Genomic DNA, 26864 nt, shown 5'->3' with positions numbered 1-26864 from the left:
TTGCAAAAAACAAACAGTCGCATGCTGGACGCTAACACCAAGCTTACACTGTGTGTGCGATACGGCTGAGCTGCTCCATAAGGCTCTCTCTCTTATCTGCCCAAGGCACACCCTGCAACTCTGGTAAGTAGAGCCTTTTATGTTTTCTTTCCTCTTCTCCCTCTATCATCTTCTGCTTGTGTAGGTCAGAATGCTCGTGTTTGGTGGGGCTGAAATGAATTTCTCTGGATCATTTCCCAGCTCAGTGATTCTTGCCTGTCCTCCAATTATGAGGGTGTTAGAAGGAACAGTCTTTTCTCTTTGGCTAGACTCTGGGTGTTTTTTCAATATAAGCATGTCTGAGAGTCCATGAACTCACAGAAGAAATTAAACATCTCTCAAAGAATCTCTTTCTTTGTCATATTGTCTGCTTCTGAATAGCCTTTATATGAATTTTGTAAATGGAATTTTTCATATATTTCAAAGTCACATACCACAGTGGGATTTTCCCTTCAGTCCCTACAGACGAGATAGCTGGTAGATTCACATAACATACGTTTACCTTATGCAAGTTAAACTCTACATCCTGGGTCAAAAAACAAAGGGAGGATGAAGAATAACACATAATATAATATTTTAAATAGTGTGAAGAATTCTCAGTTACTCCATTATTTGAACAAATATAGTAAGATGAAGATGCAGCCCTGATCTGGTTCCTCATTTGCTATCTACTCTCCATCTCTGATAGTATGCAGCTAATCCAGTTCGAAATTCTCAGGGCATATTCTTAAAATCTGGGCAAAGTAGGTTAATGATTTTAAGGATTTCCTTACTGTTTATCAGTTTATTCATTTATTCATCAACTGTTTCTTGAACTGCTGGTACTAGTCCTAGACATCCAATGGGCAAAGCACCTGCTTTTGTGGAGCTTGCTTCTCACCGAGACAGAAATGAAGTCCATTTCTGGGAGGCAAGGAGGCGACTGACAGTTGCTTCAGTAATATCTTCCATGGATAAGAGTTAAATAAGGACAATTAAGTAATACTGATCAAAGAGGGACAGGTATAAGCATGTATGGAAGATGAAGATGCTGAACACTAGCAAGAGGAAGTAGAAAGTTGGAGAGTGATAAAAGTGATGTGTTCTGAGTGGTAAAACACTTGAATGATTTAACTTCTGAATAACATTCTGCCTTGAAAGGCTTCAAGATAGGAATTCTTCAGAAACTGCTTTGAGGCTTTTTTATACGGATGATTTTGACAGTGTGTAAGGCTTGCTGTGTCCTTAGTACTGAACTCCTTTGTAAGATGGAACTCTACTGTGCTTACTCTTCCTGCTCCCCTGGATCTGACTGGTGAGGGAGTAGCTTGAAATTTAGAGTCAGCCTTTGGTTTGTTTTTGGAACTCACTTGTTTTGTGACCTTGGACAAGTTACCTAATCTCTGTGTACCTCATTTTCTTATCTGCAAACTAAAAATTAATTTCCTTCATAGGATTGTTGTGAGGATTAACTGTCACTGCTTAATAAATATATTAAGTGCCCAGTAAATAGTAGCCATCATTGTGATTACTGTATTACCTGTTCTAGCCTGGATTAGAGGAAAATTTATTAGTGGTTTCAGAGTCAAGGGACCCTAGTCTGCTCCTTCTTTGACTTGCTGCTTCCAATTCCTAGAGCTAATTTAACTCGGAGCTGTTGCCATGGCAAATGCTAGCATTGGCCATCAAAAATGTGACCACCCTAGGTGCTCAGCACCTGCCCGAGTAACGTACATGGGGCCGTCTACTAGCTGCACAGCTGTTGTGTGGCTCTTGGGCTGCTTATGTCTCTCTTCTGACCCCGTGGACCGGTCCCGCTGAACTCATCAGCAGGGAAGTGCTACTTCAAGAGTCTTCTGCATGGATTGCAACCCTGAGAAGTTGTTATATGAGGTCGAATTCTCACTTTGGGGGAACTGGTATGTCTGTAAGAGCCTTTTTGGTGATTTAGTCTCAGAAATAGTTGTCTCCTCACTTTCCTTGCTTGCTACTTTGTAGAGCTTGTCACTCAGATATGCTTAATGCTACCATCCCTTGGGTACTCTGTAGACTTCTATGTTAAACATTCTATAGATTAGAAAAAATCTTTTTTAGTATTAACACTGTCAGGTTTCAGGACGTTTCCTACAGGTTGGGGCTCATCCCAGGCTGGGTTTTTCTTGTAATCGGAATTTGATCTACTGTAGTTCTTTGAATGACTCCTTTCAACAACTGTGCTTCTCTGATTCAGTGTTCTTATTCCTTTTTTCTTGTAGGGCTGCAGAGCAGTGGCTGGGGTGATTGACCTAGGCACAGTGGAGATATTTCCCATCTTCAGAGCAATGCAAAAGGGCCTCATTGACCAAGACACAGGCCTGGTGCTCCTGGAATCCCAGGTTATCCTGTCTGGCCTCATTGCCCCCGAGACCTGTGAAAAGCTGTCTTTGGAGGAGGGCCTAGCCAGAAACCTCGTTAGTCCCCAGATGTACCAGCAGCTCCAAGAGCTACAGAATGCCCTGTCCTCAATCAGCAGGCTCACTGAAAACAAAGGCCCTCTTTCTGTGGCGGAAGCAATTGAAAAGAAAATAATCAGTGAGAAAGTTGGACTGAAAATCTTAGAAGCTCACCTGGCAACTGGAGGTTTCAGTCTCCCCAATGATGAGAACTGTATTAACCTAGAGGAGGCTCTTCACCAAGGCCTCATTTCTGCATGGCTTCACTCAGGGTTAGAGTCCCACCTGAGATCATCCAAGAACTTGATAGACCCAAACACAGCCGAGAAAATAGATTTACTGGATCTGATGCAGAGATGTATTGTCCATCAGGAATCAGGATTGAAATTGCTGCCTGTCAAGCAGTTGGCAGGGGGAATGGTGAGCTTGAAATCAGGCCGGAAAGTTAGCATTTTCCGTGCAGTTCAGGAAGGGCTGATAGATAGGCAGGTTACTGTCCGGCTGCTGGAAGCTCAGCTTTTTGCTGGAGGCATAGTAGATCCAAGAACAGGACACAGACTTACAGTGGGAGAGGCTGTGAGACATAACTTGATTGACCAAGATATGGCCTGTGCTCTCCTCATAAGGCAGCTTCAGACAGGAGGGATCATAGATACTGTCACTGGGCGTAGGCTGACGGTGGATGAAGCAGTGAGCCATGATCTGGTAACTGCTAAGATTGCCCTTGTGATTCTGGAGTCCCTTTGGTCATTCATGGGGTTGCTATGGCCTGAGTCTGGAGAGATTCTCCCAATCACAGATGCCCTGGAACAAGGTATTGTGTCTACAGAACTAGCTCATAGAATTCTTAGTGACCGACAACATATTAAAGCCGTATTTCTACCAGCAACGACAGAGATTTGGTCCTGGGAAAAAGCAGTTGAAAATGGTATGCTAGACAAAAGTCTTGCTAATAACTTGAAATCAGTTTGCATCCCCGATGTGATGCCCCACATGCAGTTAGCAGACTCTTTAGAACGAGGCAAGTTGAACACGAATCCTGCAGAGGCAGATGTGCTGTGCCGCACAGGCCAAACCGAGGGTGCCGCAAGCCATAAGGAGAAGCTGCTGTTTCAGCTGATGACTCACAGCTACATTAACGCGAGGGATGGGCAGAGGCTGCTCCTGTTGGACAATGAGCTGATGGAGGCACTGACAGCAAGAGGTGATCAAGCAGGTCCTCCAGAAGTGTTTGGCAGTGGGCATCAGAGGCCAGAAGCTGCTGAGAAATTACAAAAAGCAGTGAATGTGAAGATGACAGAAACTTTCTGCGATGAGCTGGCTGTGAGGTCATGTGAGTTCCAGTTTTCTTCTCAAAACAAAGAAGATGCCGATCAGGCGAATTGCACTGAAGCAAAAGGCAAAAAGACCATTGTAGAAGCAGAAGGCTCTTCTATAGAGAACCCCCAAATGGACCTGTTTGTAGGGCAACAAAAAGGGGGAAACCCAAATGTTGATACTTTGAAGGTCATAGATAAAGTCAAATCAGAGTTTAAAAGACAGTTGTTTGGTACCAAAAAGGAAGACCAAATAGAAGTGTCTACCAGAGAAAATGTCAATAGAGAATTTCTCCTTACAATACCTCCTGAGAAAGCAGATGTGATTGTGGGGGAGGACAAAGACCTGCTTTCTGTTGAGTCACTAAAAGAAGAATGGCAGATTCTCAGAAAGACTTCCTTGGTGTGTCAGAAAGAGCAAGCAAACACACTTGAAACTGAATATACTCTAGGTGAAACTGGAAGACCTCTCATAAAACCCCAAAGCAAAAAGTCACAATTCCAAGTCAAGAAAACTCTAGCTTTAGAATCGGAACTCAGGTCTGAAAAGGATAAGGATATTCATTCTCTGGACAAGAAGAAAGCATTAAGTAAGTCACCTTTGGGTAGGGATGACCATCAACAAAGTCCAGAAAGTCACAGCATGGCAGGTGGTAGCAGAATGATGACAGACAAGGAAGCTGATGGCAGTGAAACTTCCCTGCCATGCAGTACTGCTTCAGAATTGCTTGAAGAGGCTACCCTGAATACATTAGCTGCACAATTAGTAGAGGGTGGTATCCTTCATGAACAGACAGGCCAAAAGCTCTTGCTAAGTGAAGCGATAGCCCGAGGCCTTGTGCCCAGTCACACTGCTGTGAAACTTATGGGAAAGATGAACATGTTTCGGGGATTCTTTGACTCTCAGACCTGCGAGTCTTTGACAACTGAAGAAGTCATTGATGAAGGTCTGATGGATGAGAAGTTGTTGCACAATGTCCTCATGGCAGACAAAGCTATAAGTGGTGTCTTAGACCCTCGTACCCACACACTGTGCTCTGTGAAGGAAGCAGTTGCCATTGGACTTCTTGACACACAAACAGCCACCAGAATTTTAGAGAGGCAGGTGGTGACTGGTGGAATCATTGACCTGAAACGAGGCAAAAAGGTTTCAGTAACTTTAGCCTCAAATCTTGGCTTGGTGGACAGTGCTGACCAGCCAGAGCTTATAAATCTGGAGAAAGCTTCCAAAGGCAGAGATGCTGAAAACACGGTTAGGGAGAGATTAATTAGCTTACAAATGGAAACAACTGGAATTATGGACCCTGACAGCAAGGCCCCTTTAACAGTCATGCAGTCCATTGACAGAGGACTTTTGGAGAGAGATGAGGCCATTCAGTTGTTGACAAAGCAGGTGGTAGACGGAGGTATCATTCACCATATATCTGGAATGAGACTTTCTGTTGATAATGCCTTTAAACATGGCATCATTGATGAAGACTTAGCCAAGGAACTCAGAAGAGTTGAGACCTTAAGCCTCTGTCAGTTCTCTCATCCTGAAACAAAGAAAACTATTTCCCTCTCTGAAGCCATGAAGTTAGATCTTGTAACCCCGGACTTGAAGAGAGAAATCCAAGAAATTCAGGCCTTCACTGGAAGCTTTGTAGATCTCATTTCTGGCCAACAGTTGACCCTGGCAGAAGCTGAAAAGGAAGGACGATTAACTAATAAAGCAACACTGTCTTCAGAAATGATGAATGGGATTATAGATCCTGAGAGTTACAGAATTGTCCCCTATTCAGAATTAGTAAAAAAGTGTAAAATTGATATTGAATCTGGGCAGAGATATCTAGAAGTAATTCCCTTTTCAGACATTAAAGATGGAGCAAGTGACAAAGTACTTACATTGTCTCAAGCAGTTAAGCTTGGAAAAGTAGACTTTGCAGCTACACTGAAGGTTCTGGAAGCCCAGGCAAATGCTGGGGGAATCATAGACCCTGCCACAGGAAAAAGATTGACATTGGCATCAGCTCTGGAACAGAAATTAGTAGATGAAAACATGGTCAGAATTATTGCATCTCATCAGGTGTTGGATGGAGGAATTATTGACATATTCAGTAATCAGAGAGTGACTTTAAAGGAAGCTATTGAGAAAAGACTCATCAGTCCTGAACTGGCAACTATAATCCAAGTAGATACATTTAAGTCCAGTGATCACCAGGCTCATGTTGAAAAGCAAGATGGAACTGAAGTATGTGAAATAAAGAAGCAATTTCTAGGAAAGGAAATGTTAATTGCTCATAGTCAGCCTGCTGAAATGAGTTGTGGTAAAGGAGATAGTGAGAAATTATTTCAAATTGAAAACCAATCTGCACAAAAAAGCATTAAAGTGAGAGTTTCTAATGGGGAGGAGGCAAAAAAGAGCAGGGAAATTTCATTAAAGGGATTGGAGTGCGATGATCAAAATAAGAGATCTTCTCCAGATGCTAAGGAATCTTTGAGTGTTGTAATTCCTAGTGATGGTAAAGGTAAATCACTGGGCCAAGATTCAGAGACACATCTTCAATCAGAAATTTGTGATTTTAACCCCAAAGAGGTGGCTTATACAACCATGGAAAAAAATACAGATGAAGAGCAAGAAAAAATAGTACAAACAGAAATTATTTCTCATATGAAACAGTCTATATCAAGTCTAGATTCTAAAGAAGTAAGGGAAAACCAAGGAGGAATTATTTCAGAAGTGCAAGAGTCAAATCATGAAACTTTAGAGAAATTGCTAAGTCAGCAGGTTATACAGAAACCAGTGAAAACCACGGAGAAGGGCAAGAGAGGGAAGAAGACTGTAGAAGAAAGAGGCAAGACCCCGAGACCAGCAGTTCTTTCAGAAGCAAAGCTGAATCAGGAAATTGCCATTAGTGATGACCGTGACTCTAATATAGAGAATCAGCGTATGGAGATAACTGCACGTGAAAAAGGGAAAGAAACTGACAGGGATCTGGACTTTCCTGTTGGTGAAACTGAAGACTCTTCTTCCCAAATGACACCCGAAGGAATCTCTGTAAGAAATCAAGATGCTTTAACCTTCTTCAACTCTAATCTAGTCAGTGAATCTCAAGAAATTATTGTTGGGATCCAGAGTGAACTACTCTCCTCTTTGACCCCAAGGCCTGAAGGATTGCACGACCAGGAACCGGTTGGGGGAGTCCAAGTTGCAGACACAGCCCCAGTTTTCACAACAGACAAGTCTTTCCAAGGAACCACCCGACAGGAGACCGATTATCATCAAGATTCCTGTGTTGCTTTTAAGATTAGGCAAACCAAAGATTTGACTTTCTTACCTAATGAATATAAAGAAAAATCATACCAAGAAGCACGTTTTGACTCAACAAGCACTGTTAAATTGGAAGAAATTAGAGTAGGCTCCAAAGAAGTCAATTACCTGGAGTTCTCAGACAGAAAGGACCTTCCTCCTCAGGACAACAAAAGTGATCGTGAACATGGCAGAATTCTTGAGTCTAACATAGTGACAACTCAGGAAATACCTGGAGAGGAATCTCTACAAGTGTCAAACCTTACAGTTACAGGTGCAGAAGGAGGGTCCTTTGAAGGCAGAGTGACTCAGAGGGTTCCCAGAGTCTCGGCGTCCCTTCTCCCAGAGAAACTGTCCAGAGAGGTGTCTCAAAAGGAGAGTAGAGGACAGCAGGATGCCCCCATTAGTCCTATTCCAGACACCAGTGAAGAGGAGATGGTGCCCCCAGTATCGTGCCCCACAATGAAGATGGATGAGAAGACCCCACAGGAGAAGCTTAGAGAGAGCCCTGGCAGCGCACAAACCCCCCTGATGACTGTACCAGGGGGAGCGAGTGTGAACCCGGAGCCCTTCAGAGCTACTAAAGTAAGTTACCCAGTGTGTGTGTGTGTGTGTGTGTGTGTGTGTGTGCGCGCGCGCGCGTGTGCGCGCACGCGCACTTGTTATGGCTAATTTCATGCTAAAACTCTTGACTGGATACTGAGTTTTCATAGGTATGATTAATTGTATACATACATCTACTTAAGGACACTAGAGGATTCTCTAAGATATAGCTTAGTTTATTGTCATCTGTTTTTAACATAGCTGTTGGAAAATTAGGTAGTAGCCCTTAATGTCTTTCCGAAATTTGCAAGGGTAGCATTGAAGCTAAGTTAAAATACTGAGGCTATGGTACCTGAAGTCAGAAGAGGTTTTCGCTAAAATGATGCTTATAGATTGATAATTTTGAGCTTGTGCTCCCTGAGGAAATTAATGAATTGCTTTTTTGTCTATTGATTTGAGACAGTTTAGATAAAATAGCATAATTTATTTCATTCCACGCAATGTGTAGTAAAATTTCTGTTCTGTTCTATGACCCTGCCCGCTTTAAAGGCAGACTTAAAGGAGAATGTCAGATTTGAGTGAGTTTTCTTTTTGGCTCCACAGAATGTATTTACCCGGCAGCTCTGCCTAGAACATGATGAGAAGTTGGTATCCTATCTGTCTCTTTTGCGGGACATTGAAATGAGGACCAAGCAGATTCAACCTCTAGAGCTCAACCTGGCAGAGCTACAGGATCTGCTGTGTCAGGCCAAGGTAGGTTCCCAGAGACTTCCTCCAGGCCCATCAGCTTGAGAAAAGTGAGAAGACACCACAAGAGAAGCTCCTGAAGGAAGAAAAACATGTTCAAAAGCACTGCTATTTAATGGACAAAAAGTAGATTGGAAAAACTGTAATTAGAGATCTGTGAAGAACAGCATGGGGTACTAGTCTCACAGAAACCAAAGCATAAGAGACTCGAGGGAGTATTAGAGACACTGGGCAGTGTTAGATAGTGGTCAGCAGTACTAGATACAGTAGGGGACCGAGGATAGTAAAACTAAAGGTGGGGTTCAGTGCCCGAGAGTCACCAGGCGCCTGATAAGAACAGCTACCGTCGAGTGGTGGGATATAAACTCGGTTGCAGTGAGAATAAACAGGATATTGGAAGGTGGAGACAATTAATGTAGGTCATGCTTTTCCAGAAGCTTGGTAGTGCAGACAAGGAAAGAGAGGTAGGACACTAGCTAGAGGAAATGCATTGCAAGAGGAATGTTTTGAGTGGACTTTTAGGCTGAGGAGAAAGAACCAATAGAACAGGAGAACTTGAAGTTAGGGAAGAGAATAAGGGATCACTGATGGAATGAGGTCCCTGAGGACATGGAAAGATGTAGACATAGACATTGAGGCTGAGAGTTGTCACAGGGTTGGAGTCATGAGGAGTGCAGAGATTGTAGAGGTTTACCAGTTCTCTCAGTGTCCAGAGGGGTGGCTTTAGGCAGGATAGCTGAAAGGGAGGTGAGGATGATGCCCAAAGAACTACCAGGCTCTTCCACAGCTTGTTTCTGGTTTCTTTGCTGAGGAGCAGAATATTGAGGAATAGCTGGGTGGAAAAGCTGGCTCGGGATATTTTTATGTTCTTTGGTTCCTCTCGCTTGAACTTCGGAGTAGAAGAGTTGTCCTTTGGTTGACATATATTGCATCACATTATTTAAAGCATAATGACCTCTTGGAGAGGTAGCAAGCTGTAGGGCAAGAAACATTGCCCTGACTCAGAAACTCTGATCGCAAGTCTGGGCTCTAAGCTTATCAGCTGGGTGACCTCAGGGAAAAACAGGTTCACATTTTTAAGCACGGAGGCATCTGTCCTATAAATTCAGGATTATGACGTCTGCTCTGCCTCATTCAAGAATGATTGATTGTGAGAACAACAGAAAAACTAATTAATGTCTATAAAGACATTTTATAAGCCCTAAAGCCTGTGTAAGCATGAGGTGACAGAATAATGTGTTTACAGCTGATTCTAAGACAGCAAGATTTCTAGTCTCGATTTTGGCGGTAACTCCAGTTTATGCCCTTAGGTATTAGACAAGGAGCTAAAGGATCTGTCCGAGGTGGTGAGTCAGGAATTAGAGTGTGTGGATCAGATTATCATCAACCAGCCTCAGGAAGTCCCAGCTCAACTGCTGAAGGCGCTAGAAAAAGACGCCAAGAATCTTCAAAAGTCCCTCAGCTCTGTGAGTGACACCTGGGGTTCCAGACTGCTCCACCTCCAGAGTGCCTTGGAAGTACAGAAGGTAGCTTCTTGTTTTTATTTACAAAGGCTCACAGAATCTGGGCAGGCTTGGAGAGTTTTATCATCTAACTTGCCATTTATTTCTTAGACTAGAGTGTTAAATCAGTATGAACAGCTAGAAGGCAGACTTCAAGATCTGAGAGCCTGGGTTGGCAATACCCGTGTTATTCTGAACAGCAAGGAATATGACAGTGAAACAGATGCTGACAGCCTGAATCACTGCCTCCAACGGTGTGAGGTGAGTGCACCACCAGCTCTCAAGCATGTTTTATTTGCCCTTTTGTGTTATATTAATTTTATGTCTCTGCTAGGCAGACCAGTATCTGTACTTGCCTTTACTTAGAAAGTCTGACTTTCCATTTGAGAAATAAAGTCTTTGCAAACTTTTCCTGTACAGGGCCAGACAGTAAATATTTTAGGTCTTGCAGGTGACCTGTTTCTGTGGCAATTGTTCATCTCTGCTGTAGAAACATAAAAGCAGCCATACACAGCATATAAACAAATGGTTGTAGACATGTTGCAGTAAAACTTTATTTACAAAACCAGATGACAGGCAGATCTGGCTTGGGGAATGTAGATGACTAACCCCTCATCTTGAGAGATGGTTTTCTTCTTGTTAAACTCCAGGTTAATTGATTCTTTTCTGTAAGTCAGTGAGAATTAGAGATTCTAAGATATATTTAAGCCTAGGATTCTCCTGCCCCCAGCACTGTTGTTTCTTTTGAATTATACTTAAGGTAATATCAGGTAATGCTCACATTGGTTTATCCACCCTCTGCTATAGCTATTCCTCTCAAATTCTTTCTGAAGTCAAAGCAGAACTAGAGGTGTTCCCTCCTATTCCATCCTCTTCCTTTTCCCCAGTCTTAAGAGGTACAGACCTAAATGTTGTCTGTGGTCAGATTTCCCTTGTATGCATCCTCGCCCTTCTTTATCTTGGAAGAGTTGACCTGCCTTCTTTAATGCCTTCATACCCTTTAATCCAAATATACTGATGGAGGAATGAGTAGCAGACTCTGTTCACTGAGTTTTGAAAGAAGCAAGGGTGAGAAAAATTCCTATGACATAGTATGAAATATAAAAACACAGAGCACCTCCTATATTTGTGTCCTTGCCTAGTTATAAATTATGTGAATTCCACTATGGGAAGAGAGCCACAGTCTAAGCCTCATGTTCCTAGTGAGTTTCCCAAATCGGTGTGTTCACAGACAGAGGAAGTACAGTCATGTGATAGATATGCAAGTAGTCCTCCTCTGAGCCCACTTTGCAGGGTTGCTGACTGCTCCCAATTTCCAAGTGATAGACATGCAGGTATTCTACTTGTTTTTATGGTTTTTTAATTGCATCCAGTGTAACGTGGGTAATGATTACTAAAAGTTTGTGGGAATATTGCATGCTTTTTAATTGTCTAAAAGCAGATAAATTCTAGTGTTTAGGCAGTTTTTTACTACTATCTGACTGTAATCCTTTACAGTTTTAAAATGTATGACATGTTTGACATTTTTGTACAGTTTTAAATGTATAACATGTATAACTATTTAAAAGTCAAATTTTAGTGAACCACTAAGAAATTGAATATTTTCTCTTTTCTGTCTTACCAGTATCTCAGGGCTAGACAAATACAAATGGTTATTTGAACCTAATAAAATACAATTAGATCTATCTCTGACCAAAAATTCATGCTCTACTTTCCAAAGTATAGCATTTTTTCACAGATACTTGGGATTAACAGTGCTATAATATAAATAGCACTGCTATTTATTATTTTCTATTAATATAAATAATGGAAAGTATAGTGCATTTAGAAATCAGTGGTTGATTTAATTTACTGTTCTTTTAATTACAGTTAAAGGAAACCTAGCTATAATATGTGAGGACTCTGGAGAGGCCAGAAGTGAAAGAAACTTCCATTGTGGGTTGGCCCTAGAAGTAATCAGTGTCACTTTTAAAAATACAGGAAATTCACCTCTGTTTGATTATGTTGATTCTTTGATTAGAACCAACAGTTTCTGCTTTTATGGAGAATTAGAAGCTTCTTTTCCCTTTTCTTCCTTCCCCATCTCACTCAGGACCTGAAGCAGCCCGTGGCCGGGAGGAAACCTCAGCTGGACGCACTTGCCTTTGATGTTCAGTTCTTCATCTCTGAGCATGCCCAGGACTTGTCTCCTCAGCAGAACCGGCAGATGCTGAGGCTGCTGAATGAACTGCAGAGGTCCTTCCAGGACCTTGAGGAAGAGACTACAGCTCAGGGGGATGCCTTGCGGGACCGTCTTCAACAAATGGAGCAGGCTGCCCAGGTCAAGGTCAGACTGAACCAGCGGCTGGGCTCAGTTGGTCCCTGGGATTGTCCTCTGTCTTTGGGTTTTCTGGCCAGATGCCATTTGTCATGGTTCCAGGAGCCTGTGTTTACCAGTTTTGATTGGTCCAGGCCAGCTTGGTTCTGGTCCACGAGACAGCTGTTTTGACTGTCTTTCTTGCCATGTTTTTGGTTTTATGTTTGCGTGTGAGAGAATATATGTGTTTACATGTGTATGCATGTGCAAGGTGTTTTTTTCTTAGTTAGACTCTACTGTAACTGTATCTCATTCTCTGACTTTCAAATGAAAATTTTATCCGCAGCCCTTATTTCCACCACTCTCCCTCAGTATTCTTTTGAGGACTGTTGGGGGCAGTTAGATACTCTGAGCCCTTGAGAAGAATGGTCCTGAAGTTAGTTTGATTCTAGGGCTTTTCAGATGATTAACAGTAAGATTCCTTGACCACCTTCAGACAGCTGACAAAAAGATTTTTATCAGAATCATATTAATTCTTTAGCACCTTTGAAAACTATTATTTTCTAGCACCTTTCTGTACACTATGGTATCTAGTGCTTATTCAGTTGTAGAAAACTCTGTGTAGAAGCACTGTTGATAAACTTTGCAGGAAGCAGGAGACTAATCATCTTACCACCTTCTATCACAACCCTCTTGTAGAGCTCAACATAATTGCATGGTAACATCATAACCTTAGAATACCAAGAATGATGCTTATGCCATTATTCTGTATGAATAATAAGTTGAAATTCAGCAAGATAGTATTAGAATTGTTATCACCAGTAAAACGGTCTCAGTGTCTCTTTTATTAAATATTGTGCATAGTAGAATTGAACTTTTGAGTCAGGCTTACAGGATATTTAGTGAAGTCTGTATGTCCCTTGTTACAGCTTAGTTATTGCAACTGGATTAAAATTGAAGTAAGATATTAATGAAATATGGTAGGTTACCTTCTAAATCTGGAAATTAGCAGTGTCCTTACTTGGATTTTATACAGCTCGGTATAGCTTATGTATAATTAATGTAATAGCATTGGCCTGGGCCACCTTAAGATACAGCCCACATCCAGGATAGGCCCCTGAGTTGCATAAGATGGTCCAGTTGCATGTGAACATTCTCTTCAAGCGTGTAATTAATTCCACGACATTTATTAACCTTGTTATTGTCAGAAATGCTCTGCTTCTCTCTATATTTGCCCTGAATGCATGTGTTTGTCTGTGTGCTAACTTGTTTGCTTTGCTTTTTTCAGATTCAGTCTGCACCCATCCTAACCCACGAGGATCCCGTTTTACAGCTGAAGAGCTCTTAGGAGGTCTCCTCCAGAGCCTTTCTGTTTGTCCTAAAGCGGGGGAGAGAGGGCCAATTTGGGCACCTGTTTGTAAGTGCAGGTGACTCAAAATGCCATCAGAAGGTAGAAACTGGTGGAAAAATGGTTTTAGAAGGATGATCAGGAGAACACATCATGCTCAATTGCTCAATCAGGTGCTTCAGTGTCATGTGACTGAGGTCTGGAAAAGGATCAGGCACAGAAGCAAATCCCTCCTCCCTCGGGCCGTCTTTTCTCTTGGCTGTTGGTGTAGACACCTGAAGGACGGAGCCCATTGCTATTCTTGGGCACTTCCCTTCTTCTCAAAATAGCCAAGCCCCTCATGCCTGGCAAGTAATCATTCCATTTAATGGGTGTCTGCATTTGTGAGACATTTGACTTATATAAAGTCAGATTAATTATTAAGAAGCTCAGTTAGCTTATAAATTATCCAGTTTCTTGATTTTTCCTCCTTGTCCAGTCCTTCTAATTTTCCATATTGTGACTTCATATGTAGTATATCATCCAGTTCCTGTAGAAGTGATCAAAACCTGTCATTTATTTTCATCCCCAGTATCATCTATGGTTTTAAGCATCTAGGCTCTCTCTTCTCCATTTCCATGGATAAGAAGCAGTCTGGCAAAGGAGCTTCCAAACCAAAACCTCAGAGCATTCTCACCTGAAATCACTCCTAACTGTAATTCAGACCATAGATCCAGACCAATAGACTGTCCAAATGAGGGGAACTTTCTGAATATGATTTCTGTGCCTTTTCCTGCTCTAGTCTCCCACCAACTTCTCCATCCTTGTGATATAACCTTCCTATTTTACATTTCAGGGAGTTATCTTATATTTATAAAATGAGAATCATTAATTATCTCTTGGCCCCTTTGCATTTTAATTAGACCCTGCAGAAACAGCAAAATACCTGTCACCAAAAACTGGAGGATCTTTGCAGCTGGGTGGGACAGGCAGAAAGAGCATTGGCTGGCCATCAAGGTAGAGCCACCCAGCAGGATCTCTCTGCTTTGCAGAAGAACCAAAGCGACCTGAAGGTCAGTAAGAGTTAACTCACTTTTTTCATTCCGTCAGTAAGTACTTAGAAAGGCTTGCTGTGTGCCAGGCTCAGCGCTTAGTGCCAGCGACATAATGGTTAAGTATCCCTGCTCTCATGAAGCTTACAGTGTCGTGGAAGAGACAGACTTTACACAGATAATCACAGAAATGAGCATATAATGTATTCACTATTATATCTATAAAGGAAACATTACATAAGAAGATATAAGAGACCCAATCTTGACTTATATATCAGAAGATTCCTTTAAAGAAGTGTCATTTAAACTGAGAATCGAAGGATACGTAGGGGTTGATGCATGAAGGGGTGGGAGGAGGAAGACATGCCAGGCAGAGGCCTGTATATCAGTCTGGAGGTGGAAATGTGATCAAGCACAGTACTAAAGAATTGGAAAAGAACTAATTTGACTGTACAAAGAACAAAAGGAAGATTAGTGAACAATAAAGCTAGGGAGGAGGCAGGACCCAGATCATGCTGGCTCTTGTAGGCTACATGAGGGTTCAGGAGTGATGACCAAGAGAGTTACGAAGAACCAGCCAGGTCTCAACACTGTTAGAGTCCCATTGTCAACTCTGCTTTACAGAAGAATGATCTCTTTGAGGATAAGTCATTGCAAAATAAAAATCATATTTGTGGGCATTTTCCTTTCATATCTTCACTAAATATCTTCTTAGAAATTTAAATTTTTCTTAGAAAATTAAATATTTTTAGAAGCTTCTTAATTAAAAAGCATTTAAAATTTTATTATCTACATTGGTTTAAGCATAAAACTTAGCAAATTATACTCAGGGACATATGTCCATTGCAGATAATGTCATTCTAGTCATTCCATCTTTGTGCTGTTGAGAGGTCTTAGAATACTAAAGTTGAAGCCTCTGCTATCCTGTTTTCATGTGTTAAGGATTTACAGGACGACATTCAGAATCATGCCACCTCATTTGCCAGTGTTGTCAAAGACACCGAAGGGTTCCTGGAAGAGAACCAGACTAAACTGAGCCCCGATGAGTTGACAGCTCTCCGGGAGAAACTCCATCAGGCTAAGGAGCAGTATGAAGCTCTCCAGGAAAGGACAAAGCTGGCCCAGAAGGAGCTGGAGGAAGTGGTGACCTCAGCCTTACAGCAGGAGACTGAAAAGGTAACCAGACTGCTATGATGCTTGGTATTTTTCAAAAAAGAAAATTTTGGTACCTACACAAGTAAAAGCTGATGACCTTCCGGAGAGCATAGAATTGAGGAAAAGGGCTCATCCAGGAGCTGATCTGTGAGTTGATATTTATTTTTACAAGAAACATTCTGAAGGACTTTTAAGTCAGGAATAGTTGATAGAAAGTTCATATTCCAAATCACCATCACCGTCATCATCATCTTTGGGGAAAAAGCATAGGGCTTATTTTTAACATGAATCTAGACTGGTGATCCAAGGGTGCTAATGAAGACACCTGGGCAGTCTTAATGGGCCTCAAGCTCTCCTCAGGCTGCCATTACAGTTTCAGTGGGAAATCATGGCACTGGGATAAATTTAAGGTGAAGTCTTGTGGTCTTCTGCACCCCACCTAGCACTGGCTAATTGAATTAGAGTTCTTTGTCTGGTTGTGAACTTGTATACTAATGAGGGCAGTAGAGAATGTGGGAAAGAGAAGTACGTTACCTGAAGATGAATTCTGAAATACATGCACGTATCACTTAGCATAACCTGTTTTATTAATAAAATACTTGAAGATTCAGAAAATAGAATTTGAGAGGCAAGTTTCAGAATTCAGTGCTCTGCTTGGCAGAGGAAAGGATGGGAGTGATCTGTGATTTCTTTAAGGAAGAGCAGCCAGGTAATTGAGTGTAATTGTGCTATTTTTTATCCTACTAAGTTAGTGTGTAACTTCTGCATACCTAGCAAGGATTCTGTAAAACCTGGAGGGCTGCCAGGACAAAATCACCACTTAATAGAGCCTTTTCAAATCCTGGGATTCAAATCCCCTGTTAGAAGTGATGAGATATAGATCAAATTTAAGAATCATTTTAAATGATTATTTTTCAACAGATTTAGAACATGCTTGTTTTTCTTTGTGGACGCAAAGACTATTTATACCCAGCCTTAGAGTTTCTCTCTTTTTTTTTTTTTGACCTAAACATCTTTCCCTTTACTTAACCTTTGGTTATATGGTAGCTGAGTATTTAAGGCCTTCTCACTAGACTCCCCCTGTGGCTTTCAGAGTAAAGCAGCAAAGGAACTGGCAGAGAACAGGAGGAAGATCGATGCTCTCCTGGATTGGGTGACCTCCGTGGGGTCATCGGAAGGACAGATGGAGCAGCTCTCAGGCAACCTGGAGAAAGGAGCCTTGGATACCACCGATGGTCACACTGGGCTGAATGAAGCCCCAGAGAAGCTGGACAGGCAGTGTGAGAAGTTGAAGGTGAGCATGTTAGCTTGTTTTCACAATGCTGGGTGAATCTCTCCTGCCGTGGGCAAGTCACCATAACCTCCTGCCCTAAATCCAGTGAGAACTTCTCAGTTCATATCTCTGATTTCTCAGCAGCCTTAACACCCTTGACCACTCCCCTGGAAGTAGTTTCCCCCTTGTTTCCTTAGCACTGTCTTCCCTGATAATTCTCCTCCCTTTCCTCTGGCCAGCTTCTGAAACACACTGATGCACTTCCAAGTTGTAGCCTAGGTCTCATCTTAATCATTTAGGATATACTTTCCTTAGGTAATCTCATCCATCCATAACACTTCACTTCCTGTTTGTACTAGTGATCTCCATGTATTTATTTGTCTTCAGCCCGAATGCCTGTTCTGAGTGTATAAATCCTTCTCTCTGTTTGCAGCTTGGAACCACAAGCACCTCAACCTGAGAAATGGACCTCCTGTTTTCTAAAGTACCTCTCCCCCAACAAACATGTTCTCCTTCCTAAATTTCCACTCACTTGCCTGGACTAAAACATCACCCTAGACTCCTTTCCCTCCCTCCCTCTCCCACTTTGAATCAGTCATCAAATCCCGTGCTTCTTACACCTCTCAAAGACATCACACTTTTTATTTCCATTGAGGTATTGCAGTTCAGACTACTCTCAGCTTTCTCTTGTGTTACAGTAGCTTCTATTGGTTTCCTTGCCTCTTGACTTTTACCCTCAAGTCCATTCCCACACCACTAAATGAGCTTTCTTAAATGCTGTCTTTCTGCTTAACTCCTTTAATGGCTCCCTGATACTCTCAAGAAATCATTTTCTTATTTTTCTCTACTCATTTATTCATTCAGCAATTATCGAGAACCCGCTGTATGTCAGGCATTGGAGATAAGCCAGTAAACCAACCAGATCCATCATCTCCAAGATATTAACTGGCATATGCAGGCATATTTAGTGCATGATCAGAAGACTATTATATATTTAGGGAACTTAGAAAACACACGGGTCACATATGTTAGTAGTGACACCTTTATAGCGAATAAAATTGGCTTAGCTGGAATGCTTCTGTTGAACAGCCTGTGTGGCCATTGCCTTATTTTGTATTCATAGAATTTCTGCCTCTTGCAAGCTACTTCCTGCACTTGTCAGATCCACTGTAGTGTGTACCCTAAAGCCAGAGCAGTCTTAGCACAGAGCAGAAATGGTCCTGCTGTCACAGGGGCTTCCTGATACTGGTTGTTGGCAGCTCCATCCTAGCTAGGAAGGGAGCCACCTTACCTTGGGTGGATAAGCGTGGGGGCATCTTGTGGTACACAGACAAGCTGTGTATCCCTCCCAAGGGCTTCCCCCTCCTTCTCTTTCAGCCAGATATATTTGTCACCCCAATTCCCTGAGATGGCATCAGAAGCTGAAGCTATCATGTTGCCATTGTCCTTCTCTAGGGAGTTGCATTCACAGTACAGATAGTCAAGAACACTTCCTAAGCACCCACTGTCTTCTGTTAGCCTCGGGAAGAACATTTTTAGGGACAAAACAAAGCAACTGCAACTGTCCTCAAAGAACTTATGTTCCATTTTTTAAATAGAAAAAAGGTCCACATGTCCGCACGTAAACATCGCACACACAAAGTACAGACTACCTGTACTAGGCAGAAATACAGTTTATTCTTACTAATATACAAATGTTTATCTGAAAAACTAGTTTCCCAAGATATTTTCTAGTAGGAACACTCTTCAAGGATGTATGAATGACGTATTTCATAGCTTAGCATTTGCAGATGACCTGTTTTATGCTGTCCCATGTATGGCTTGTGAAGATTACTCACTCCTTCCATCAGGGTGGGTAGTTTTAGTTGGCCATTTGTACCTTCTCTTTGACCTGGGGTCGTTTAGTGAAGAGACTCCAGTTCTAGTCATAGTTTGTCCCATAACTATCTACATGGCCTCTAGTAAGACATACAACACCTTTTTGGCATTCACTCATCCCCTCTTTGATATGGGAATTATATAGTCCACCTGCACTGCAGATGGTGGCGCAAGTCGGATGAAATAACACGTGACAGCTGTCAGATCCTAGGTAAATCAGTTCACCTGGGATTAGCATATGGCATAATACCTAGCAGTTCAGAGAGGTTGGTAATATCTGAGCAGCTGAAAAAGTGGCCTGTTGAGATCTCTCCCTACTTCCGGCTATAGACATAACCAAGTCATTTTGGTATCCCTACTGATAGTCCTTTGTTTGGGGGGATTTTTTGGTCAGGCTCGTCACCAAGAATTGCTGTCTCAGCAGCAGAATTTCATCTTGGCCACGCAGTCAGCCCAGGCCTTCCTGGACCAGCACGGCCACAGCCTCACACCCGAGGAACAACAGCTGCTGCAAGAGAAGCTCGGAGAGCTGAAGGAGCAGTATGCGACTTCCCTGGCCCAGTCGGAGGCAGAACTGAAGCAGGTGCAAACACTGCGGGACGAGCTGCAAAAGTTTCTGCGGGACCATCGAGAGTTTGAGAACTGGCTGGAACGGTCTGAGAAAGAGCTGGAGAGCATGCATCAGGGAGGCAGCAGCCCCGAGGCCCTTCCCGCCCTCCTGAAGCGGCAAGGGAGCTTCTCGGAGGATGTCATTTCCCACAAAGGAGACTTGAGATTTGTGACTATCTCAGGCCAGAAGGTCTTGGACACAGAAAACAGCCTTGAGGATGGCAGAGAACCATCAGCAACTGGAACCTTAGTGAAGGACAAGCTGAAAGATGCAACAGAAAGATACAGTGCTCTCCATTCAAAGGTATGGGAGCTGTATCTGGCAGCCCTCACACAACCGTGGATGGTTTCTGGGGCTTACAGTAAGAACTTCAGGACAGTGAGCACGTGGGTTTGTAGAATGTCTTTATGAGCCTCTGGGGGGAAAAAAAATGCAGAGGCCCAGGGTCTTATGCTCAACCTGAGCCCTATCTAGGGGTATGTCTCACTCCAGTGGTGAAGGTGGGAGTGATCACCTCCCTATATCTTGACCAGCAGGTGTGAACACCAAGAGACAGAGCACAGGGAAACTTAGACCAAATACATAGTCTTCATTCCTAGATAGAACATTTAGGGTAAAGCTTAATCTTCCTCCCTATCAAAGAACTTCCTTTAGCTCCCAAGATACAGAATCCACTTAATTCTTTTTACCTGTCTTATGTTTTTGCCAACATCTTTTAACGCTCCTAATAGGAAAATGTTTTGTACCTTTGATCCCCACCTTTGCCTGCAGCTTGATGTGTATTTCATCAGTAGCCTGTCATACAACTCACTGAGTCTTCCCCCGTGTATAGTAAAGTTGGGGTTGATAGTCTGAATCAAACAATCAGGACCCACTTGTAGAAAATGGTTGCTCCCGTCTGCCTGTGGAGGCTCACCTACCCTCACCTGCAGTCACAGTCAGGCCTCTTTGGACTTGCCCAGGAAGCTGCTGCCTCTGGCCTGACCTGCTTTGGTCTGCTTTCCCTTCTTTCTCTGGCACAGTGTACACACCTGGGTGCTCACCTGAACATGCTGCTGGGCCAGTATCAGCAGTTTCAGAGCAGCGCCGACAGCCTGCAGGCCTGGATGAGAGCTTGCGAGGCCAGTGTGAAGAAGCTCCTCTCAGATACAGTTGCCTCTGACCCTGGGGTCCTGCAACAGCAGTTTGCAACCACAAAGGTGAGCCGGGACACGGGCTCTTGTTCCACACAACTCAGAGTGCCCCCAAAGTAAATCACACGCTTGCGGAGGTGAAAGGCAGGCATTGGGATGCCTTGGACGAGATCTGATTCCTGAACACTATATTCTAACGTCTGTGGCTGTGGATAAACAGAATTATTCTACAGAGCTGCTCAGTAGCTCTCGACCCCTAGAAACCCACTTTGATTACTTCACTCTAATGGTTTTCTTTTGTCCTTTTCCATGGACAAGCAGCAGTTGCAGGAGGAATTGGCTGAGCACCAAGTACCTGTAGAAAAACTCCAAAAAGTAGCTCACGACCTCATGGAAATTGAAGGGGACCCAGCCCCAGACCGCAAACATGTTCAAGAAACTACAGGTATGAAACAGCAATGGCTACTCCTACCTCCAAGTGTGTCCTTCTGTCCTGTGATATCTCACACTGTGATGTACAAGCATCTGTGCTGCTGGTGAGGAGCTGCGGATCCAAGCACAAAGAGCTAACCCTCTAATGAACTTGAATCTCACACCATAGGAGGCCTTCGTGGCCTGGCTTCAACCCTTTTTCCGCAGACACTTGCCTTCCTACCACACCCGACTTCCTTCCTTTCCCAGATGAGCTAGTCATTTCCTCATTGCTTTCCCCCTGAAGTTTGTCCTGTTTCTTAGCTGCTAACATTTATCAAGTGCTTACTGTGCGTGATGATACCTTGCTCCTGCTTCTAGATGTAACCAGGAAGTTACTTCCTTGGTAATCTCCTGACACCACCCCCACCCCCACCCCCAAGAAGTAAAAGATAAAGAACTTTTCCTTCTGTCTTCTCTAGTACAGTACTCCTAGTACTAATATAGCACTTTTGATTTTATGTTTATGGTTAATTGATGTGCCTTCCACTACCTACGCTCTCTTTTAGAGTTTTAAGGTTTGTGGAAGGAAGGGACTTTATCATAATAATCTTCAGTTCTCAGCACTGAGCACAATTTTTGGCACTTAGTAGGTGCTAAATATACAATGCTTATTGAATTTGGTTCAAATAGTAAGGTATTTAAGCTTATTCTGTTTGTTTTGATGTCCATTGTTATAATAATTAACATGTACAATTTAAATACATTTTTTAAAAAGTACAACAGAAGAATTGTCTCCACTTTTTCTTGTCATGGCCTTGATTTTCCAGATTCCATACTCAGCCATTTCCAACGCCTCTCCAGCAGCCTGGCGGAGCGCTCTGCTCTGCTGCAGAAGGCAATTGCCCAGTCTCAGAGTGTCCAGGAAAGCCTGGACAGCTTGTTGCAGTCCATCAGAGAAGTTGAAAATAACCTGGAAGAGGAGCAGGTGGTGTCGCTGTCATCAGGAGTCATCCAAGAAGCCCTGGCCACTAACATGGTGAGACCTGTGCCCCAGGAGTTAGCATAGAGGATATATTTGCCACCTACCATAGTGACATCATTTTGGAAAAGTATCAGGAAAAGAATGCATTTCCATGAATATTCTAATAGACTTAGAGATGATGACTAATCAATGTAAAGGTATGTCTGCTCAATTTCCAAACCATTGGTAAACTTGAGGGACAGTGGTAATAGCAAAGTCATTGGTGGCCTGAGGTGGAGAACTAAGAGTATTGATGATGTTCTGAAGGTTCAGTTACAATCCTTCAAGCCTCCTTGGGGAAGTGAGCATGTAGTTACTAGAAGTTTATTAGTTTGTGGCTCAGATGTCCCGGAATAAGTGAGCCATGAGCTGACAGATATGTTCTTGATGACAGAAATTGAAGCAGGATATTGCTCGGCAGAAGAGCAGCTTGGAGGCTACCCGTGATATGGTGACCCGATTCATGGAGACAGCAGACAGCACCACGGCCGCTGCGCTGCAGGGCAAATTGGCTGAGGTGAACCAGCGCTTTGAACAGCTCTGTCTACAGCAGCAAGAAAAGGAGAGCTCCCTAAAGAAGCTTCTGCCCCAGGCAGAGATGTTTGAACATCTCTCTGAGAAACTGCAGCAATTCATGGAAAACAAAAGTCGACTGCTGGCCTCTGGGAATCAGCCAGATCAGGATATTGCACATTTCTTCCAGCAGATCCAGGTGAGGCTTTATCTGCCAGATTGGTGGAATAAAGGGGAAGGAAGGGCAAGGAAAAACAAATATTTACTGAGCACATAATATGTTAGTTAGTATACTGGCAACTTGACCTGCATTGTCTTAAAGAATTCTCACAGCCATCCTGTAAACTCGATATTGTTTGTTCATTTTTAAAAAACACAGCCTAGCTTTATTTTTCACTCACAGCACGTGTTCAGCCCAGATCACCAGGGACACTTAGCTCACCGTAATCACTCAGTCTTTCAAGTTGATGGAAACTTCATCCTGACATATGTTTTCATGATTACTACTGCAAGGGAAAGAGGACATACCATATCCATTTACATTTTGTTAGTCAAAGCAAATTTCACATGATCATACCTGACTTTCAAGGTGGGTAGAGAAGTGTAATCCTACCATATACCTAGTAGGCAGAGCTGAAAATACTACCTTCCACAGATGCAGATGTGTATCCAGGGGTGGAACTGCTGGATCACAGTGTATACCTGTACTTAATTGATCAAGTGGTGGCTAACTTGAGCTCCAGAACAGCTGCGGCTGCCCACATACCCCCCTAGAGTGCCTTAGCATTGCCATACGCCCACACCACTACCCTGGTTTATCCAGCTCTGTGACCTCTGTGATCTCATTGTTTGGTTTGGTTTGCTGTCCTCACTTTTTGCTTTTGTTTTGAAAAATTTTCAAATTCTAGAAAAGTAAAAGGAATAGCACAATAAACACTGGCATACTTTTCATCTCGATCTACCAATTGCTATTTTCTTTCTCTTTATAAATGTAAAAAGAGTGTCACTATGGGGTCCCATATTCATTATCATTATTGTTCTTTTTTATATTCAAGCAATCTCCAGTTTTTGGTCAATGAGAGCCCCTTTAAGCTGTCTCCTGGTATCTTTTTGACATGTCCCTACCGGTATAGGAGTACTCTCTTACTTTCTGGCACAATGTGTCATGGTCATCTTGTAATTTCCCTGTCCCACACCTGGAATCACCTATTTCTCCAAGGAAGCCTATTTTTACAGGACAATTATATTTAGACATCATAATCCAGATACTGCATGAGCCACTAGGATGCCATTGCTTCTCGGTCCTTTCAGTGGGTAGGATTAGGAAATCTGTCTCTCTCTTTTTTTGTTATCCATTTTTATTTTATTTTTAATTGTTTAATTGAAGTGTAGTTGATTTACAACGTTGTGCCAATCTCTGCTGCACAACATAGTGACTCGGTTATAGACATTCTTTTTTTTAATATCTACTATGGTTTATCACAGGGTATTGAATATAGTTCCCTGTGCTATGCAGTAGGACCTTGTTGTTTATCCATCCTACATGTAATAGTTCCCATCTGCTAATCCCAAACTCCCAGTCCTTCCCTCCCCTACCTCACTTCCCCTTGGCAACCACAAGTCTGTTCTCTATGTCTGTGAGTCTTTTCTGTTTTGTAAGTACATTCATTTGTGCCATATTTTCTCACAGTTTGTCTTTTGTCTTTCCTTGGGATGTTTTTTGGTCGTGTAAAATTTTTACACAGTAGATTTTATCATTTTTTTAAATTGAAATAATATAGTTGACATACAATATTACGTTAGTTTTCAGGTGTTCAACATAGTGGCTCAAACATTTCAATACAGTATGAAATGATTACCATGATAGGGCTAGTAAACATCTGTCCCCACTCAGAGTTATTACAGTGTTATTGACCATATTCCTTATGCTATATGTCATATCCCTGTGATTTAAATTTATTTTATAACTAGAAGTTTATGCCTCGTAATTCTCCGCATCTATTTCTCCCATTCTCCCACTCTTCTTCCCTCTAACAACCACCTGTTTGTTCTTTGTATTTGTGAATATGTTTTCATTTTTGTTTGTTCCCTTGTTTTGTTTTTGAGATGTCACATACAAATGAGATGAACAGTATTGTCTTTCTCCATCTGCTTTCTTTCCTTTAGTATCATACACTCTAGATATATCCACGTTGTCATGAATGGCAAGATTTCGTGCTTTTTATTCCTGAGTAATATTCCAGTGTGTGTGTATCACATCTTCTTTATCCATTTATATTCTGGGCTTTCTATAGTGTTCCGTTGATGTATATGTCTTATTGTATGTGTGTACCAGTGCGACACTGTCTTGATTACTTTGTAGTATAGTTGTAGTCACTTTATGGTATAGTTTGAGACTAGAGGTATCACTCTTTCATTGAAGATGTATTTTTTAGTCAGTTTGAAAGCCTTTTGCCTCATTCAGGTTATGATGAACTCTACCTACATGGTTTCTTTTTTTTTTTTCCTCTCTTTTTAAAATTCTAATACTTTAATAATTTAAGTTTATTCTGAAGTATATATGAAGTATGAATTCAAGTTTATGTTTTCTCAAAGTTCTATCTAGTTGTTCCCAATGTCATTTATTTGAAAAATCTGTATTTACCCCAGTGATTTGAGAATCTGTCTTTATCATATACAAAATGTCATATGTATTCAAGTCTATTTCTATTCTATTTCACTGGTCTTTCTGCTAACATTCTAGAGGATTTATGCTATGTTTTACTATCTTGTACGGCTAATCTCCCCCATTTTTTTCTTTTTTAGGATTGTTCATACCTGTAATTGTACGTTTATTTTTCCATGTGAACACTTGAATCAACTTTGTCAGTCTTAGAGAAAAATGTTGGTCACATTTTATTTGGGTCATATTACTTCACTTATTCACAACGTGTATATGCATGCATATACATACACACACATGCACACATCTTTATGGACATTTTTCCATTTTTACAGGTCTGCTTTCATGTTGTTCAGACATGTTTTAAAGTTTTATTTGTAAAGGTTCTGTATATTTCTTATTAGTTGATTCCTAAAATTGTGGAATTTTATGCTGCTGTTGTGTTATTCATGATTTTGACATGTTGAGTTTATATTCTTCTCCCTCCTTGGATTACTTCACTTTTCAATCTGGTTCTATTGTTGATTCTCTGAGATTTTACAAATATACCTTCATGTAATCTGCAAATATAGTTTTATCTCTTCTTTTCAAATTATTATGCCACAAAATGTTTTTTCTTACCCAACTGCATTGGCCAATATCTTCAATACAGTGTTAAATAACAGTAAAGAGTTTATTTACCTGTTTTAAAGAATAGACAGACTATGAAAGCTTAGAGAAGTTTAATAGCTTAAGATCATAGACTAGTAAGTGACAAAGCCATGATTGAATTTCACATCTTTTTTACACCAGAAACTTACATTCTTTTTATTCTGTCATGCTGCCTCTGGATTCTTTAAAGATTTGTTTGAAGGAGACGAGGCTCCTTTGTAATTTCCAGCCACTCTCAAGTGGATTGGAGAAATCCTACGTATTTTATGTTTTGATCTAGCAATCAACACAGTGAACATGCTCAATTCTTATTCCCTCTTTTCCTTTTTTTCAATGTTTTTATTTTTGACTGCCCTAGGGCTTCACTGCTGCGTTTGGGCTTTTTCTAGTTGCAGCAAGTGCGGCTACTCTCTAGTTGCAGTGCTTGGTTTTCTCACTGTGGTGTCTTCTCTTGGAGAGCATGGGCCCTAGGGTGCGCGGGCTCAGTAGTTGCATCTCCTGGGCTCTAGAGCACAGGCTCAGTAGTTGGGGCACATGGGCTTAGTTGTCCTTGACCATGTGGGATCTTCCCAAATCAGGAATCAAACCCATGCCTCCTGCTTTGGCAAGTGATCCCCAACCACTGGACCACCAGGGAAGTCCTTGTTCCCTCTTTTTCTACAGATTAGCGAGAACTTGTCCCAGGTTTAATCTAGATACCTTTCATTCTTTTAGAGTCTTAAGTATTTATAAATAAGATCAGAGGACTGAATACATTTCCTCCGTTTGCTTGACAGGAGCTCAATTTGGAAATGGAAGACCAACAGGAGAATCTGGATACTCTTGAGCACCTAGTCACTGACCTGAGCTCCTGTGGCTTTGCTCTGGACCTGTCCCAGCACCAAGACAGGGTGCAGAACCTCAAAAAGGACTTCACAGAGCTACAGAAGACAATTAAAGAAAGGTGAGTTTTCATGTGTGTGTCCGTGTCATGGAGCTAATTTGTTCTTGCCGTTGAATGAGATGACTTCTCCTTCACCAGAAAAGATAGCA

The 26864-nt window shown here is 42.0% G+C and overlaps 1 protein-coding gene across 10 annotated transcripts in view; it reads left to right on the top strand.

Annotated features, from left to right (window-relative positions):
- The window catches only part of MACF1 (microtubule actin crosslinking factor 1), a 332396-nt gene that overhangs the window by 208078 nt on the left and 97454 nt on the right, over window positions 1-26864 (top strand). For 7 of the 10 annotated variants that reach the window (XM_065915922.1, XM_065915908.1, XM_065915912.1 and 4 more), the window contains exons 36-49: window positions 2274-7640; window positions 8202-8351; window positions 9656-9871; window positions 9959-10108; window positions 11940-12173; window positions 14394-14543; window positions 15465-15698; window positions 16771-16971; window positions 19223-19741; window positions 20461-20637; window positions 20893-21016; window positions 21813-22021; window positions 22401-22718; window positions 26609-26775. In XM_065915922.1, coding sequence (XP_065771994.1) covers window positions 2274-7640; window positions 8202-8351; window positions 9656-9871; window positions 9959-10108; window positions 11940-12173; window positions 14394-14543; window positions 15465-15698; window positions 16771-16971; window positions 19223-19741; window positions 20461-20637; window positions 20893-21016; window positions 21813-22021; window positions 22401-22718; window positions 26609-26775 — 8216 coding nt within the window. The remainder of the gene's footprint in view (window positions 1-2273; window positions 7641-8201; window positions 8352-9655; window positions 9872-9958; window positions 10109-11939; window positions 12174-14393; window positions 14544-15464; window positions 15699-16770; window positions 16972-19222; window positions 19742-20460; window positions 20638-20892; window positions 21017-21812; window positions 22022-22400; window positions 22719-26608; window positions 26776-26864) is intronic. The other 3 variants (XM_065915933.1, XM_065915940.1, XM_065915949.1) reach the window with 1 other exon arrangement.

The sequence above is a fragment of the Muntiacus reevesi genome, chromosome 1, assembly GCF_963930625.1.
Source record: "Muntiacus reevesi chromosome 1, mMunRee1.1, whole genome shotgun sequence".
NCBI classification, from domain to species: domain Eukaryota; kingdom Metazoa; phylum Chordata; class Mammalia; order Artiodactyla; family Cervidae; genus Muntiacus; species Muntiacus reevesi.
This window is presented reverse-complemented; position numbering and strand designations above follow the sequence as displayed.